At 41.0% G+C, this 16,564-nt stretch overlaps 1 protein-coding gene across 2 annotated transcripts in view; it reads left to right on the forward strand.

Annotated features, from left to right (window-relative positions):
* Positions 1 to 13,109, forward strand: part of PDSS2 (decaprenyl diphosphate synthase subunit 2) — a 269,150-nt gene extending 256,041 nt beyond the window's left edge. The window contains exon 8 of one of the 2 annotated variants that reach the window (XM_046677266.1): positions 12,833 to 13,109. In XM_046677266.1, the coding sequence (XP_046533222.1) occupies positions 12,833 to 13,021 (189 nt within the window). In that variant the 3' untranslated portion in view covers positions 13,022 to 13,109. Of the gene's footprint in view, positions 1 to 1,882; positions 2,507 to 12,832 lie in introns of those variants that run through there. The other variant, XM_046677267.1, reaches the window with a different exon arrangement.
* Positions 13,110 to 16,564: the final 3,455 nt, after the last annotated feature.

Below are 16,564 nucleotides of genomic sequence, written 5' to 3' on the forward strand. Positions count from 1 at the left end.
AGTGAATGGAGAATTAAAATACGACGCTGTATAGTAATGCCGTGCTCCAGATATGCACAGGGAGCCCAGAGAAAGAGTGGTACCTAGCCCCTTAGGGCTGTCATCCTAGCTGAGTGCATCCCACTCAAGTGGAATTTGGGGAGCTTGATGGAGGGTGGGGGTAACAGTCTTAGGGGACATAAGAGCTGCAAGTAGTTTCCCTAAATACACGATGAAAGGGGAAAAGAACAGGCTGGACAAGAGCTAGATCAGGAAAAGGTCTTTCATGCCTCACGAAAGAGCTTGGACTTTTTTCTTAAGGCCGTTGGAAGGCAGCGAAGGGTTTTAAGCAAAATCATATTTGCATTTTATAAAGATCTCCTTGGCAGCGTGATGGATGGAGTCCAAGGGCACAGAACCGGTGGTGGGAAGACTATTTAGGAGGTGATTGCAAAAAACAATCCAAGCGAGGGATGATGATAGCCTGAACTAATGTAGTGGCAACAGGAATGAAGAGCAGAGGATAAATTTGAGAGCTGTAAGGGACGTAGAATGGCTAGGACTTAGTGACTGTATCAGTCAAGATGGCTACAGACAACCTCACAGTCTCTGTCATCAAACAACAAGAAGTGTTTCTTGCCCACACTACGTGTTCCGTGCAGATTGGAGAGGCACGGTGGTGCTCATTGTGGTCACCCTGGGATCCAGGCTGAGGAGCTTCTCCAGTGTGGCTGATTGATGTGCCAGAGGAAAAGCTCTACAGTGACTCACATGGACAGTTAAATGCCACAGCCCAGAAGTGACATGCATCATTCATGGACTAGCACTTGTCACTTGGCCCCACCTGATCTCTGGGGGCCAGAAAGTTCAGTCATGGGTCAGCAACACCAGTACTGCCGTGGTACCTGACGACACGAGGAATGAAGGAGGACTCCCGGGTTTCTGCTTTAGAAATTAGGCAGACATTTGAGGTCGTCACTGAGAAAGAGAAGATGGAATCAGGGCAAGGGGCAGTGGATGGACAAAATCATTATAAATCTTTTTCAGCTCTAAAGTCTAACCATTTTATTGGTCCTTGCCACATCAAAGAGAGGGAGGGAGGGAAACCCACCAAAGGGAGGGATTGGAAATCAACTCCATTTGTTGGTGAGAATTTACTTTATTTTTTACAAAGAGTGTTTTAGTTCATTCTTCCCAGTCAAATTAAGTCTTTTAGTTTTAAAAATATAGCATTCAGGGGCCAGACCCATGGCTTAGTGGTTGGGTTTGGTGTGCTCTGCTTCAGCAGCCCAGGTTCGTGGGTTCAGATCCCGGGTGTGGACCTACACCACTCGTCAGCCATTCTGTGGTGGTGACCCACAAATAAAATAGAGGAAGATGGGCACAGATGTTAGCTCAGGGCTAATTTTCCTCAGCAAAAAGTAATAATAATGTAGCATTCAGAACTAATGCTATACGTCTTTCTTGAATTTTCATATGGACCATTGTATCAACATACAGTGTAAAAAATAATTAGTTAACTAGGATGTTAGTGCAGCCGTCCTCACATAATAATATCAGGCTGCTGGATTCAAGATGCCAGAGGTATAATTGCCCTCCGCCTTCATTATGCGATCCCCTGGCAGGGCACATTTCCTGGTATTGAGGGGTGGGAGTTGGGAGGAGGTGTAATTAGGCCGATTGGAGCTTGTTGTGCTGCCCTGGAGCACAGACACCAAGCAGCCTTAGGGCGTGTTAGTGCCTGGAGGTCATTGGGGAATGATGTCCTCTTTACCTCAGAGGACGGTAGCAGAAACAAGTGAATCTGTATCGTTTCTCCCTTTCTTTGTCTTCCACCTCTCCTCCCCAGTTTAATTGTGCTACCTTACAAACTGACTTTTATTGTGCATTTGTTTCTTAACAGTTGCGAGAAACAATCAAAGCTGGCAAAGGTGTGACTTCAGCTATTGACCTGTGTCGTTACCATGGAAACAAGGCACTGGAGGCCCTGGAGAGCTTTCCTCCCTCGGAGGCCAGATCTGCTTTAGAAAACATTGTGTTTGCTGTGACCAGATTTTCATGACACCAAATTAAAAAGACACTATTGTTCATCAGCTGAAAAAACTGGGGAAAGAGGTGATCGGGAGAGCTTTCTTGATGAAATATCTAAATGTGTTAATGACTTTAAAAACGTATACATTTTTTTCTTCCTTTTATCAAATTGCTAAATGAATGCTGCCTTCTTTTTGGAACTGCTACAAACAGAATTAGAAGAAAAAAAGGTCAAGCAGTTTTCACTTGTCACGCCAGAAGCACACTTGAGGCTGCAGTAGCAGAAATAATTAATGAGATTCGCTCCTGTGACCTCAGCAAATGGACAGGAAATAAGTCCTTATTGATTGGACCGAGGAGGGATGGCGCCAGGGCAGTGGCCTGTGGTTTTCCTTCTAGAGAGGACAGAGCAAGATGGAAGCTGCAGGTGTCAAGAGAAACACTGTCCGTGCCAGCCAGGGAGGACTGTCAGAGCAAAAGCTACTGACCAGTTTGGCATAACGAAGGGTAGTTCAGTGATTAAGAAAAAAAATATGCTTTGTCTTCTCACAATTATGTCTTTGTATTTTTAGATACAGTATGAATTTACTTTGTGCTTCAATGGTTTTTGTAATTTTTGGGGAGAAAATCGCTGAAAAGATAATGCCAAATATTTGAAGTAGGAGATTAAAATGTTATCAAATGTTAACTTGGCTGTAGTAGGAATTGCCTGTTTTTCTTTCTTGAAGACCAAATTTTTTTCAAACACATTTCAAAGAACCAGACTTTTTTTTTTTAAAGCTGAACACGATGCTTATTTCAAGTAAAATGTATTCATTTGTAATACTTTGGTGTAGAGAATACCTTTCATTTTTACAAGTTTCAGGTATATAATTATTGTACAGGGGAATTCATTGGTGATTTTTTTTTTTAACCTCAGAATGTCAGATTTTGGTCTTGAACCACAGACATCCAATTACAGAAAGAATATAAGCAATCTCACAGGACTGCAATCGGACACTGTCTCTGTGTGGTTCATAGGAGATGATTTCTGCGGTTTGCTTGCATGCAATATGAGAACGCCGTTGACAAGAAGGCTGAGTTTACATAAATGATCGAGATTGAGACTCAGCTACCTTTCTTCCTTATGTGGTGTAATTACAGCCCTATCTGGAGACAGCGGACACAGCAAACAGATTTTATTACCTCGTTCCCTCAAACACTAAGTCAAGTTATTTTAGTTAAATTCCTCCCCCTAAAAGTTACAAAACCATTTTATCAGGACCCAGCATGTGGCCTGCAATAAAGAGAAAATATAAGCTACAGAGTTTTAAAGTATTGTACTGTGAAATATTTTTAAGTATTTTTGAAATATTCTAATTGTACAGCTTATGCTACTGCAACTTGAAGGCCTATAGATTTAGCTTAAGAAAACACTCTTCTGTTTGAAATGTCTTCTCTCACAGAAATTGGCTTAATTAGTAACTATGGTTAGATGCTTTCAATCAGACTGGGTTTTAATCATTAACTTCCACAAAGGAGGGGTCGTGCTTTGTGTTCAGGGACTTAAGCAAGCTGAAGGTTTCATCAGGCAGAGGGTCAGGTACTACAGGGCACCAAGGCAGGATCCTAGGGCCCTTCCAGTTCTGGATTAGCAGCTAGTTTGCTGTGACCTTGAGCAAGTCACTTCCCTCTGAGCCTCAATTTCCTCATCTGTGAAATATGGTTAAACGAGAGAATCTATGAAGTCCCTTCCAGCTTTGTTTTATTTTCTCAAAGTTTGCCATTTCTGACTTTCTGGATAAGAGAGGAGGGAAGGTGAAACCCAAAGAGAGACTGTGAAAAAATGCGTAAAACTTAATGGCAGACTCCTCGCTGAGCTGCCTCACAGGTGACCTCGAGTATTCCCAGCTCTCCTGTGTAGGATGTGTCATCCTGGACTCTTCTGTTTCAACACCCACCTTTCTGCTTCCTTTGGGACCTTTCCTACCTCCCTTTCATCTCCCCTGCTGCCTTCTTTACTCCTTCTGCGCCTTGCCCTCCTGGCTCCCTGGGAGCAGCAGCCCCGCCCTCCCTGTTGAGTGACAGAGCTCCGCCTCCGCCGTGCCTCTCTTCTCTCCTCAGGTCTTACTTAGCAGAATTCTCACTTCCTCAGCATCTTGGCAAGCTTTGGTTAAACCTAACACGTTGGCTAATTCACCCTTAAGTATTAAATACCGCTGGTCTTTCTTCATGCCCCTTCTTCGGGGATATTTATTTATTAACTCATAGGAAGTTCTTATAATTTCAGACAGTCTCTGGGGAGAAATTTGGGGCACCAAGACATGCTTAATCACACTTCTCGGCCTACTGCCCGAGTACAGGCAGGGAAAGTACTGACTGGGTAGAGTTATGGCCTGAGAATGTCTCCTCCTTCACCCCTCTCCATTGCCCTCCCCCACCCCCATCCAGTTTCATGGTAAGGGGAAGAATTCATTCATTAGCCCTTGTCCTGCTTCCTTCCGCCTAGTCCCCCCAAACTTGTGCGTTGGCTCCTCCAAACATCATTCACTTCAGGCCCGTGAACCCGCCTGCACTCTCCTCCCTTTGAGTCTTTTCTTTGTTAAGTATAATAAAGGCTGCATTAGCGAGGGCTCCGTGTATATGCCAGGCACTGTGCTGAGGGCCTTAACTATACTCTCTTGTTCAAACCCCACAACCACTCTCTGAGCCTAAGTATTAGCCCCCATTTGCAGATGCAGAGGCCGGCTGAGAAGACCACCTCTGACTGACTTGCCCTCACACCCCACCTCCCCATCTGAGTCTTTGCAGATAGGGCCTCTTTCTCTCTTCCGTTGCTTCTCTTTCCAAATAAGACTCCTTCCTGCTTTCCAAAGATCTCGAGCCTGTAGCTTCCCATCTCCCTATTCTTGAATCTTCAGTGTCTCCTCTGCTGCCTCTGAATGTGCCTCTTGTCCCTATCCCTGGAATGAGATTCCTCACTCCGCCCCGTTTGTCCTCCACCTCCACTTTGTCCTCCCAGCTTCACCAGCGTACCTTCTTACCGTCTGCTAATTCCTTACCCCTGGCAATGGGTCGTTCACTACCAGGTCCCCACCATCTGGACCAGCACCAGGCTTTAGACCCTCAAAGAATACTTGTTCAACAGATCTCTCAGGTCCCCGCTGCCCTGCTCCACTGAGACAGCCTTCTTACAGTTCAGAGATAACCGCCTCGCTGTGAAGTCTGGAGCCGTCCCCTGCCTGCAGCCTTCCCCGCAGCATTTCACGGTACTGACTGTGTTACTGCGCTGGGTTCGTTTTCCCCCCGCTGCCCAGAAAGCCAAACACCGAGATGACGAGATTGCAGCAGAGAGGGTTTTAATCACAAGGCAGCCATGCGAGGAAACGAGAGCATGAGTCTCAAACCCATATCCCCAAGAATAGGGACTCAGGGATATTTATGGGGTAGGGGGGCAAGGTGGTCTGAAATGTGGAGAGAGATGATTGGAGATGAGGAGAGGTGAGGGATTTGATGATCTGCGCAAGCATAGTCAGACTCCATGCCTCTTCGGAGGACGCATGCTCACAAAATGGTGGCATTAGCATGATCTGAGGGTGGAGTTTTTAGCCTCTTGACGTCAAAAGGTCGCTTATCGGACATCTGCGTGGGCCCAGTTGATGGGTTGATGGTCTCAACTGGCCTGAAGTGGACAAGGAGTTCTAATTCCTGAAAAACAGCTCACACACCCATTACCATGGTGATCCAGGCTCCAGGGAGATGTTATCCATGCAGGAACCCAGTGGGAGTCAGATAGCATATTGCCTAAACAGCACAGTTAAAGATGGGTGGGTTAAACAGCTAAAAGCCATAATCAGTAATTGCAAAAAGGAAAAAACACTTTAGTTCCTAGCTAATCATCAATGGCTAACTATCTGCTGGTTTCAATCCACCCATTCCTTAGTCGTTCCTTATTCTTGAGGGATTCGGGGTGACCGCCGATCTAGCTACTTCCTGCTGAATTGGGGCATAGATCTGGGTTGGAGGAATGAAACTGTTTAGCACTCACTTGGAAATATTCTCTTGTTCCCAGCTTCAGGTTGACATTTTGCACTATTAGGATTTTGTACCTTGCTCAATGGTTTTGGAACAACATCTAACGTCACATTTTAGGGGCCGGCCCCATGGCCATGTGGTTAAGTTTGCACGCTCTGCTTCGGTGGCCCAGGGTTTCACTGGTTTGGATCCTGGGCACGGACATGGCACTGCTCATCAAGCCATGCTGAGGTAGCATCCCACATAGCACAACCAGAAGGACCTACAACTAGAATATACAAGTATGTACTTGGGGGCTCTGGGAAGAAGAAGAAAAAAAAAAAGAAGATTGGCAACAGATGTTAGCTCAGGTGCCAATCTTTAAAAATAAATAAATAAATAATTTTTTCCAAAAGTATAGACAGGAGCCAGCCCCATGGCTGAGTGGTTAAGTTCACGGGCTCTGCTTCACTAGCTCAGCGTTTTGCCAGTTCAAATCCTGGGCATGGACATGGCACCACTCATCAAGCCATGCTGTGGCAGCATCCCACACACCACAACTAGAAGGACCCACAACTAAAAAAATACACAACTATGTACCAGGGGGTTTTGGGAGAAAAAGGAAAAATTTAAAAAAAAAATTGAAAAAGTATAGACAACCCAAATTTTAACAGTCCCTGAAAAATAGACCTCATCCCAGTGGGGCCTCCATCTGATCTCCAGGCGGGGCATACATCTGGTCTTAGTTCCCAATAGTCTTCTGTTCCACTGGATATGCATCAGAGACCAGAGCAATGCCCCATACCCTGATCTTTCACTTGTCATTGATGATAGCTGTCAGCATAGACTCTGCCTGGGGGTCATCACATTCCTAAGGAGCTCAAAAGAACAAAGTTATCAACTTATAGCAGCTGGGAGGGGCCATAAAATTCACAAAGCATGTCTGGGTTAGTTAATCAGAGGTCATTCAAAGTTACAATATGGTTTCTTTTCTACAATATGGCTTCGCTTATGTCAAGCTTGTGTTGAGCCGGTATCAACTGCAGCTTCCCCACCTCTCTTCTGATTCTTCCCTTCTCTGACTATCCTTCCTTTTGTCTGACACATCTCTTTCTCAGTCCCATCCCTAGGACATTCTTTTCTAAACATTTAAATTATATTTCCCCAGAAATGAAAAAGCAATTTCCTGCGCCGCTCTAAATCGTCTTCTTTTAAATTCCCCAACTTAGAAAAACTTTTCAGGCATAAAAAACAATATTAATTAAATATTGATTATATAATGAGCTATTTGCCTTTCACGATTAGTCACTTTGAAAGAAGATAAGGATTATGACTATTATTAAAGTTTAAGTTTTACTTGATAACACTAAATCCTCTTCATGTTTTCTTGCTCATATAATGTGTTATCTAGTCACTCCTAAAAATAAGTTATCAGTGATGTTGTTTGCCTGGTCCAGGTCTCATTCCCCGATGTTTGAGACTTTATCTTATTATGACAGTGTTATTGCTGCTTAGCCCAGGATGTAACACCTACAAACTTAGGGTAAAAGACATAGACGTTAGTGTGAAATGCTCCAAAAAGATGTAAATCTTTTTTAGGCCCAGTATAGACAGCACATTGAACTCAGAAAGTAGTCTGAATAATCCGTGATGATCTCCTTTCAAATCCTGACAAGCAGCTGTACCTCAGATCTCTTTGGGCAAGCGGATTTGGGGAATTGTGTGTAATCAATAAAATTGCAGCTAAAGGATACTTTTTCCTATTTCCTTTTCCTTAAGACTCTAGCTAATCAGCAGGTCCATCACTGATAAGGAGAACCTTACTTTTCAGAAAACCCTTTTCAAGCTCCTTGCTAGAGTTCTTAATTTCAGGAAGATTCTTTCCTGCCTCTCTCGTCAGCCTATGTTAAGATCACCTTCTGACCAATAGAAGCTCCAGGATTTATCTTTAGAATCTGTAATGGCTCCCTCAATCTAGAGAAGGCAGCCACAGCTTTGCTAAAGCACAAAAAGGTGGGATAGATTGGGTTGGTTTTTTAATCCGTTTAACTATGAGGACACAATTGTCATTCCATTATTATTAATAGTTTCCATTATTGTTAATCATGTTTTAGTAATAACACAGTTATTTGTACCTTCTTTAAAAAACACAAAGTAATCTAAGATAATCATTTACTTCTTTCTCTTCCTACACTCCGGATCCTGCCTCAGATTAACTGTTTTATTCTTTGAGAATGGGTCCTGCCTTTCCATTAAGGGGATAACGTACTTCTAAAGGTGACTGAAAAAGAAATGTCACCTGGGGAGAGTCCGGAGGGGCCAGCACTGATATTGGGTCCACCCCCTCCTCTGGCTCACCCCACCTGCCCTTGGAGCTCTGAAGTGCTAGGTTTTAGGCCTATACTGGTGGAGGCATGTTCTTCCTCAATATATATTTCTTTCTCTTCCATAGAAAGAAAAAGTTTCTCAGGCTTTTATTCTTTTTCTTTCTTCTTGGAGATGCTGACTCCATTTTCATGGAAAAGCTACATCAGCTTCCTCTCAACTTGATTTGCTCACTTCTGACAGTGTACGCATCACTGTGTCAGTGGGCTAGCCACTGCCTTGACTGTTGGAGTAGCTTAAATTTCACTTTTTGAACACATTTAAATAAATAACCACTTTTTTTTCTTTTTGAAGAAGATTAGCCCTGATCTAACATCCGCTGCCAATCCTCCTCTTTTTGCTGAGGAAGACTGGCCCTGAGCTAATATCCGTGCCCATCTTCCTCTACTTTATATGTGGGATGCCTACCACAGCATGGCTTGCCAAGTGGCGGCATGTCCGCACCCAGGATCCGAACCGGCGAATCCCGGGCCGCCGAAGCGGAACATGCGCACTTAACTGCGGCACCACCGAGCCAGCCCCAGTAAATAACCACTTTAAAGAAATTTTGGAAAATATAAAAAAAATCATTCATAATCTCACCATGCTAACAATCAGTATCACCATTTCATTTGTGTTTCTGCCAGCCTTTTCTGCCATATCTTTTTTTTCATGATTGTAATTATAGTATAAATTCAACTTTGGATCCTGCTGTTTTCACATAACACATCATAAACATTTTTCCCTAGTGCTACAGTCTCCATGACCATTATTAAAAAGTAGCTTAAATTCTAAACAAGGTATCTGAATTTCTATTCCTGGTTTCTGGTGTAAATGGTTGGACTGACTTCATAAGTCAACCTCCTAACCTGCTACTAAGAAAGTCTTTGACTTGGAAAAATAGTGCCCCGCAGGTCCTCCACAGCAGCAGGTTAAAACTGGGAAGCACACTCCCTTAAAATTCTTCAACTTGAATGATTAATCTTTTCACTTGGTGGTACCCCTTCCTGCAAGATGATGCTCAAGATGGATTCACACCTCTACGTATAGTTCCTCTTGCTTCACTTAGTCAGGCATACTTCAGTATGATGACTTCTTTCCTCTGCTGAAGTTCACAATCTCCTAGGGCAGGAAAGGGCCTCCATCAATCGTCATAGCTTCTGCTCTTGGCCGCGACCACGGAGAAACCATTCTGTAAGAGAAGAGAAGCCATCTTTGCTTCCTCAAAGACTTGGGAGAAGGAAGCTCCTAGAGTTTGTTCTGAGAAAAACCAAATAGTCTTTATTTGACTCCAGTCTTTTATGCTGTAACAGTATGGGTTTATTGTGTTATGTTATTGTCTTGTTTTGTTTGGGTCTTTTTTTTTAAGGCTTTACATGATCTAGAAAACAACACCCTCCTCAAAGAATTAAGCTCCGCTTGCAATCTTTCCTTCCTTAAATTCATCATTGTAACTTGACTATTTGTATGCCTTTGCGGTCTCTAGGCGTTTTAGTGACGTCTCCCTGCCTGCCCTCCCCCTTATATCATGAATTGCACAGTGACTTCAACTTAACTTATGTACGTAGAATAGGATCAACTTACTGTGAGCTGCATAATTGCTGCCTGTTTATGCAGTTCCATACCACGCTTCTCTTTCTTTTTATCCTTCTTTCCTTCCCTTTTTTTTTTGGAAGATTAGAATTGCTTTAATTGCATTCTTTTTTAAAAGCAGCTTGATTGAAGTATAATCTACATACCATAAAATTCACCTAGTTTAAGGATATAATTTTCAATGATTTTTAGTAAATTTACAAAATTGCACAAGCATCACCACAATTCAGGTTTAAGGGTCCTTTGTGCCCATCTGCAGTCAGCCCCCACTCGCACCCTCATCTGAGGCAGCCACTAATCTGCTCTCTGCCTCTGTGGATTTGCCTTCTCTGGGCATTTTGTGTAAATGGAATTATACAATACTTAGTCTTTTGCATCTGGTTTCTGTCACTTAGCATAATGTTTTTGAGGTTTATCCATATTGTAGCATTAATCATTATTTTGTTCCTTTTTGTTGCTAAATAGTATTCCATTGTAGGGCTTTACCACATTTTTTTATCCGTTGATTGGCATTTGGGTTGTTTCTACTTTTTATCTATTATGAATAATGCTGCTATGAATATTCAGGTAGAAGTCTTTGTGTGGACGGAAGTTTTTATTTCTCTTGAGTACATCTCCAGGAGTAAAATTTACAGTAAATTTATGTTTAACTTTTTAGAAATTTCCAAACTCTTTTCCAAAGTAGCTGTATCATTTTATATTTCCACCAGCAACACATGTGGGTTTCAATTTCCTCACATTCTTGCCAACCCTTGGTATTCTCTTTTTTATTATAGCTATTCTTGTAGGAATGAGATGGTATCTCGTGATTTTTATTTGCATTTCGCTAGCAACTAATGATATTAAGCATCTTCTCATGAGCACATTTGCCATTTATATATCTTCTTTGGTGAAATGTCTGTTCAAATCTTTTGCCTATTTCTTTTTTTTTTTTTTTTTTTTGAGGGGGATTTGCCCCTAGGTAAATTTTTCCCAATCCCCCTCTTTTTGCTGAGGAAGACTGGCCCTGAGCTAACATCTGTGCCCATCTTCCTCTACTTTATATGTGGGATGCCTACCACAGCATGGCTTGCCAACCCGTGCCACTTCTGCACCCGGGATCCAAACCGGCAAACCCCAGGCCGCCAAAGCGGAACGTGTGCACTTTAACCACTGTGCCACCGGCCTGGCCCCTTGCCGTTGTTTGTCTTATTATTGAGTTATAAGTGTTCTTTATATATTCTGGATACAAGTCCTTTATCACATATATCATGCGCAAATATTTGCTCCCAGTCTATGGCTTAACTTCATTTTTGTAATGATGTCTTTTGAAGCGCAAAAGTCTTTAATTTCAATGAAGTCTAATTTATCAATTTTTTATTTTATAGATCATGCTTTGGGTATCATATCTAAGGAATCTTTGCCTAACTCAAAGTCACAAAGGTTTTCTCCAATATTCTTTTCTAAAAGTTTTATAGTTTTAGCTCTTACATTTAGGTCTATCATCCATTTTGAGTTAATTTTTGCATATGATGTGAGGTAAAGGTTTAAATGGGTGTTTCTGATCCTCGGCACTGTTGACATGTTGGGCTGGATCATTCTTTGTTGTGGGGTCTGCCCTGCGCATTGTTGAATGTTTGCAGCTTCTCTAACCTCTACTCACAAATGCCAGTAGCACTCCTGCCCCCAGTTGTGACAACCAAAATTGTCTCCAGACATTGCCAAATGTTCCCTCCCTTTGGGAGGCCAAAAGCGCCCCCACTGAAAACCACTAGACCAAATTAATTTTTTTTTGTATATGAACATCCAGTTGTTCTAGAACCATTTGTTGAAAAGAGTATTCTTTCCCCCTTTGAATTGCCTCGGCAACTTTCTAGAAAGTCAGTTGACCATAAATATAAGGGTTTGTTTCTGGACTCTCAATTCTATTCCATTGATCTCTATGTCTATCCTTATGCCAGTACCACACTGATTGATTACTATAGCTTTATATTAAGTTTTAAAATTGGAAAGTGTAAATCCTCCAACTTAACTCTTTTTTTGCTTGTTTGTTAAACTTTTTTTTGAGATAATTGTAGATTCACAAGTAGTTGTAAGAAGTAATACAGAGAGATCCCATATACCCTTTACAGTTTCCCCCGGTAGTAACATCTTGTAACACTATAATACAATATCACAACCAGGACATTGACATTGATACAATCCATCAAATCTTATTTGCATTTCCTCATTTATACTGGTAGTTCTTTTCTGAAATTGTTTTGGTCACTCTGGGTCCTTTGCATTTCCATAAAAATTTTAGGATCAGCTTCTCAATTTCTACAAAAGAGCCTGCTGGGGTTTTGATAGGGATCGCATTGAATCTATAGATCTAATTTTGGATAACTGCCATCTTAACAATATTAATCTTCCAATCCCTGAATCATGATTTTCTTTTCTTTTTCTTTTTTTCGTTGTGGATATAGATATATCCACAATATATATATGCTATAATGTGCCATTTTAATCATTTTAAGTGTACAATTCAGTGACATTAATTACATTCACACTATTGTGCAACCATCACCACTGTTTCCACAATTTTTCCACCCCAAACAGAAACCAGGCTTTTCTTTTTTAACAACTATACTAAAATTGCCAATTTACTAGTTACTATTTGGTCTTCTGTGGCCCCCAAAGTCATTTTTCAGATCAGTACTTTAGTACCAAACCCTGAATCCCAGGGCATCCTGGGACTTGTCTTTGGAGAAAAAAGACTGAGTCTTTGTTAGGGAATTGGGCTTTAGAATCTTCAAATGCCAGCTCCGCCACTGACGAGCCGGTGACTTAACTTCTCTGAATCTTCCCTTAGCGTGCACAGATCTAAACGCTTGTATTTCTCTCCGTCTTCTAGGCGTGGCTTCACTCAACAGGGTGCAGAGACTCCCGGGGATACTCGCAGCCTGCAGGGGCTGTGGGAAGCCGCAGATATGAACATGCACATTGTCTAAGAACATACTTTTTTTCTACAAAGTTGAGGTTAGGTAATTTTACAGGTGATTTAAACTTTGTGGCATGCCAGATATATATATTATGGAATTAAATGTAAGATTTGCATTCATTTTAATATAAAATATAAGACAAAATAAATTTAAAGTTTGTGTTTGGGTCTTTTGGACTAATTCTCTTTCCCTTCCACACCCTGCATCCCACTTAACAAGTCTTTTACCGTCTGGTCTCCCTCCTAGCGCTAACAGACATTCACTCATCATTCACAGCCCTTTTTGTTACAGAACCTCAGAATCCTCCTCAACATAGCGCTCGAGGCAACCACTATTAATTTATCCGAGATGGCACACAACTCGACGTCTGTTTGCCATCTCTGTTCAACTAGCTAACAACTATTTGCTTTAACCTATATTTTACCATTTTGGGGTATTTGAAATAAAATCAATAGCCCTAAAAAGCAAGGTGATTTTATTTTCCAAATGTTATGTTCTTCCTTTCAGATTATTTTACTTCTCTGCTTTACATATAAATTACCACAATAAAGATAATGAAAGGCATCATATGGCATGTTGAATTTAAAAATTGCAGTATCCATCATGTCATCCAAGTCTGCTGGTCCAAAGGTATTGATGTTTTATGTAACTTTGTCATCCTAACAGCTATCAAGAGAAATCAAATGCCCGTTAGTATGAAAAAGTCCTTTTGAAAAGTCTTTGTAAAACACTGTTCATGCACTAGTGTGACCATTAGTTTCTATTTCAGAAAGATTAAAATATGTTGTTTTGTTCCCTAGTTAAGAAGGGTTTACATTTTGTTTTACTCCATCAATTATAACACAGGAGTTTGTTTGGGATTTTTTTTTTTAGATTCTAATCTCTTTATGAAGAGATTCACATATATATAAACGTGAGGTAAGGAGATGGACAAAGGCAGGTAGTAGAGAGAGCAAGTCTGTTTTTGATTAAACCATTAAACATCTAAACATCTATGTTTTCTTTCCCAGCATGCTACCTACCAACTTTTTATGATCAGACACTGGCATGACAGATTACCTTAATTTGTATCTAGCTGTTGCTAGGCTATCACTATGGTATCCAGGCACTCAGGCAAATATAGATACCTAAAAACAAATATGTAGGAAGAAAATCTTGTCCCTAGCCCCCTCACCTCTTCTGTCATCTGGATGAGTAGTTCATCATTAAAATTCTGTGTATAGTTGCTTTATAACCATTTAACAAAACAAAAAAAAACAAACTTTTGAAAATCAAATTATTACAGCCCATAAAAAATGTAATGATGTCCACAAATGTTATATTTGTCATTTCAAAAGTCATCACCAGTCTTTGTACCTATACCTTATAATGATTGAAGCAGGCTGCATAGTAACACTTACTGAATTTTTGCCGTCTAGCAATATAAAACACCAGCAAAAAGACTGCCCTACTAATTACAATTTTTATGGTCATACAATCAGAATGAATGGCATCTTTTTGTTCTGTCACAATAAAATTTTTCAAGAAGGTTTTTCAATTTTCAAATTCTAGTAGATGATTTCAGCAAAATGACCTACTGTGAGCTTTATCTCCAAGAGTGGTAAAAATATAAACTGCACTCTCCACTTCTATCTTAGGCCTATCACTTCCTTTGCCGCTCCACATGCACATTGTACGAGATTATTTAATCCAAAGGGAACAGCTCAATTTTCTTAAAAGTGCCCATCTACACCGTTAAAATATGTTTATAGACTAGATGTATCACTTGTTTACCCAAATAGTTGCATAAATATCTGTTTTTAGAAAGCATTACCATAGTCTTTCTATATGACTGGATTCTTAAGCAAGGCTGTGATTAGGAAATAAGCCACTTTCCCTCTTGGCTGGTTCTAATGAATGCTTTTCGACTTAAACATTGTGTTGAACACTTCTTCCATTCATAGCATGTGCCCATCAAAAAGCACTTTCTGTTTGCAATGTGTCCGCTGTACTATTTATAACCTAGTTAACAATGCCAACTAGAGGCAGTAAAAGGTGTGTATTTCATATGCAAATTCCCAGCAATAATTTCTACAATTACTTATAGTTGCTTGCTCTATTATGTCCAACATCAGCATTATAAAACTGAGTACCGGAAGGAGAAAATCATACTAATATTACATTTTTGTATTGCTTAAAAACTTTTATTGAATTAATTAGAAAAATAAACTGAAGAATGCAAAATGAAAATAGCCCTGGCTTATAATGGACAATTTTCACATAATGGGACTTCGATGACCTGTTACAGTAGCTGTTCAGAGAAAGAAACTCACTGTGTGACATAGGCTCTTCTTTCTGCTTTGTCTCCAAATTCATGTTTTCCCCAACAGCCCTCTTTGCTGCTTCTTTGTTTTACCAGATTGTAATTCCCCTGACTTGGAAACCATCAACAGAGGAAGAAGTAAGAAACCAGGATAAATTCATGCTTTCTTTTCACTGACATTTATTTAACGTTACTATGTGCAAAGCATTGTCTTGGATACAAAGATGACCGGAAACTGAGATTATTTGTGGCTTCCCCACTACCCTGTGGGCTTCTTGGGATCAGATTCTCTCTTTTTTCTTTTTCCACTTAGGAAGATTCCCCCTGAGCTAGCATCTGTTGCCAATCTTCCTCTTTTCGCTTGAGGAAGATTTGCCCTAAGCTAACATCTGCACCCATCTTCCTGTATTTTACATGTAGGTTGCCGGCACAGCATAGATGCTGACAGTGGACTAGGTCCACACCTGGGAACAGAACCCAGGCTGCTGAAGCAGAGCACGCCGAACTTAACCACTAGACCGTGGGGCCAACCCCTCAGATTCGCTTTGAAGGTAGTGGAATATAACAAATAGAACACACAAATCTGGGTTCACATACTAGCTTCTCCACTGAAGGGGATATTAGGCAAGTTCCCCAAGTTTCTTCTTACTTTCTTATAGAAATGGAGACAGTCATGCTTCCTAGTAAAGTGGCTGCTGAGTGCCCGAAACTGCACCTGTTACAGAGGTTGACATTCAGTAAGTGCTGTTAAAGGACGTATGTTTTTATAATGATGAAGCAAGCAAGCCAAATAGAGTAATAGTAAAGGAGCAATGAACTGCAAACTCTAATTAGAAGAATATAGATTGTGGAAGTAGGTCTAGAGACTTCTTTTAACATATAGGACAATGTAAGGTGAGAAGGACTCTAGAAAGGAGATGATCAGAGCCCGCCCAGGGTGTATCTTGAAAAAGTGATATTTAAAGGGCAAGGACAGTGTAAAGCTTACCATGTGGAAAGTTACGGGGTTGGAGGGGAACAGTATTTCCACAATGTGGCCTGTGAACCACCAGCATCAAAATCAGGGGCTTGCTTTAGAATCAGGGCTTTGCCCAGACCTGTTGAGCCAGAATTTCTGAAGAGGTCCAGGAATCAACATTTCTCATAAGCTTCCAGGTAATTCTCACACACACTCCAGTTTTACATCCAGTGGTGTAGATGACAAATTTCTAAGGTTCCACTGACATCTAATTCTTGGTATGGTACAACAGACAGAACATGAGCTTTGAAATAAAAAAGGTTCCAGGCAGACTGAAAGCTCAACATTTAAGCCAGCAAAAAAAAAAAAAAAAAAAAAAAAACT

Source organism: Equus quagga, chromosome 11, assembly GCF_021613505.1.
Source record: "Equus quagga isolate Etosha38 chromosome 11, UCLA_HA_Equagga_1.0, whole genome shotgun sequence".
Lineage (NCBI taxonomy): Eukaryota > Metazoa > Chordata > Mammalia > Perissodactyla > Equidae > Equus > Equus quagga.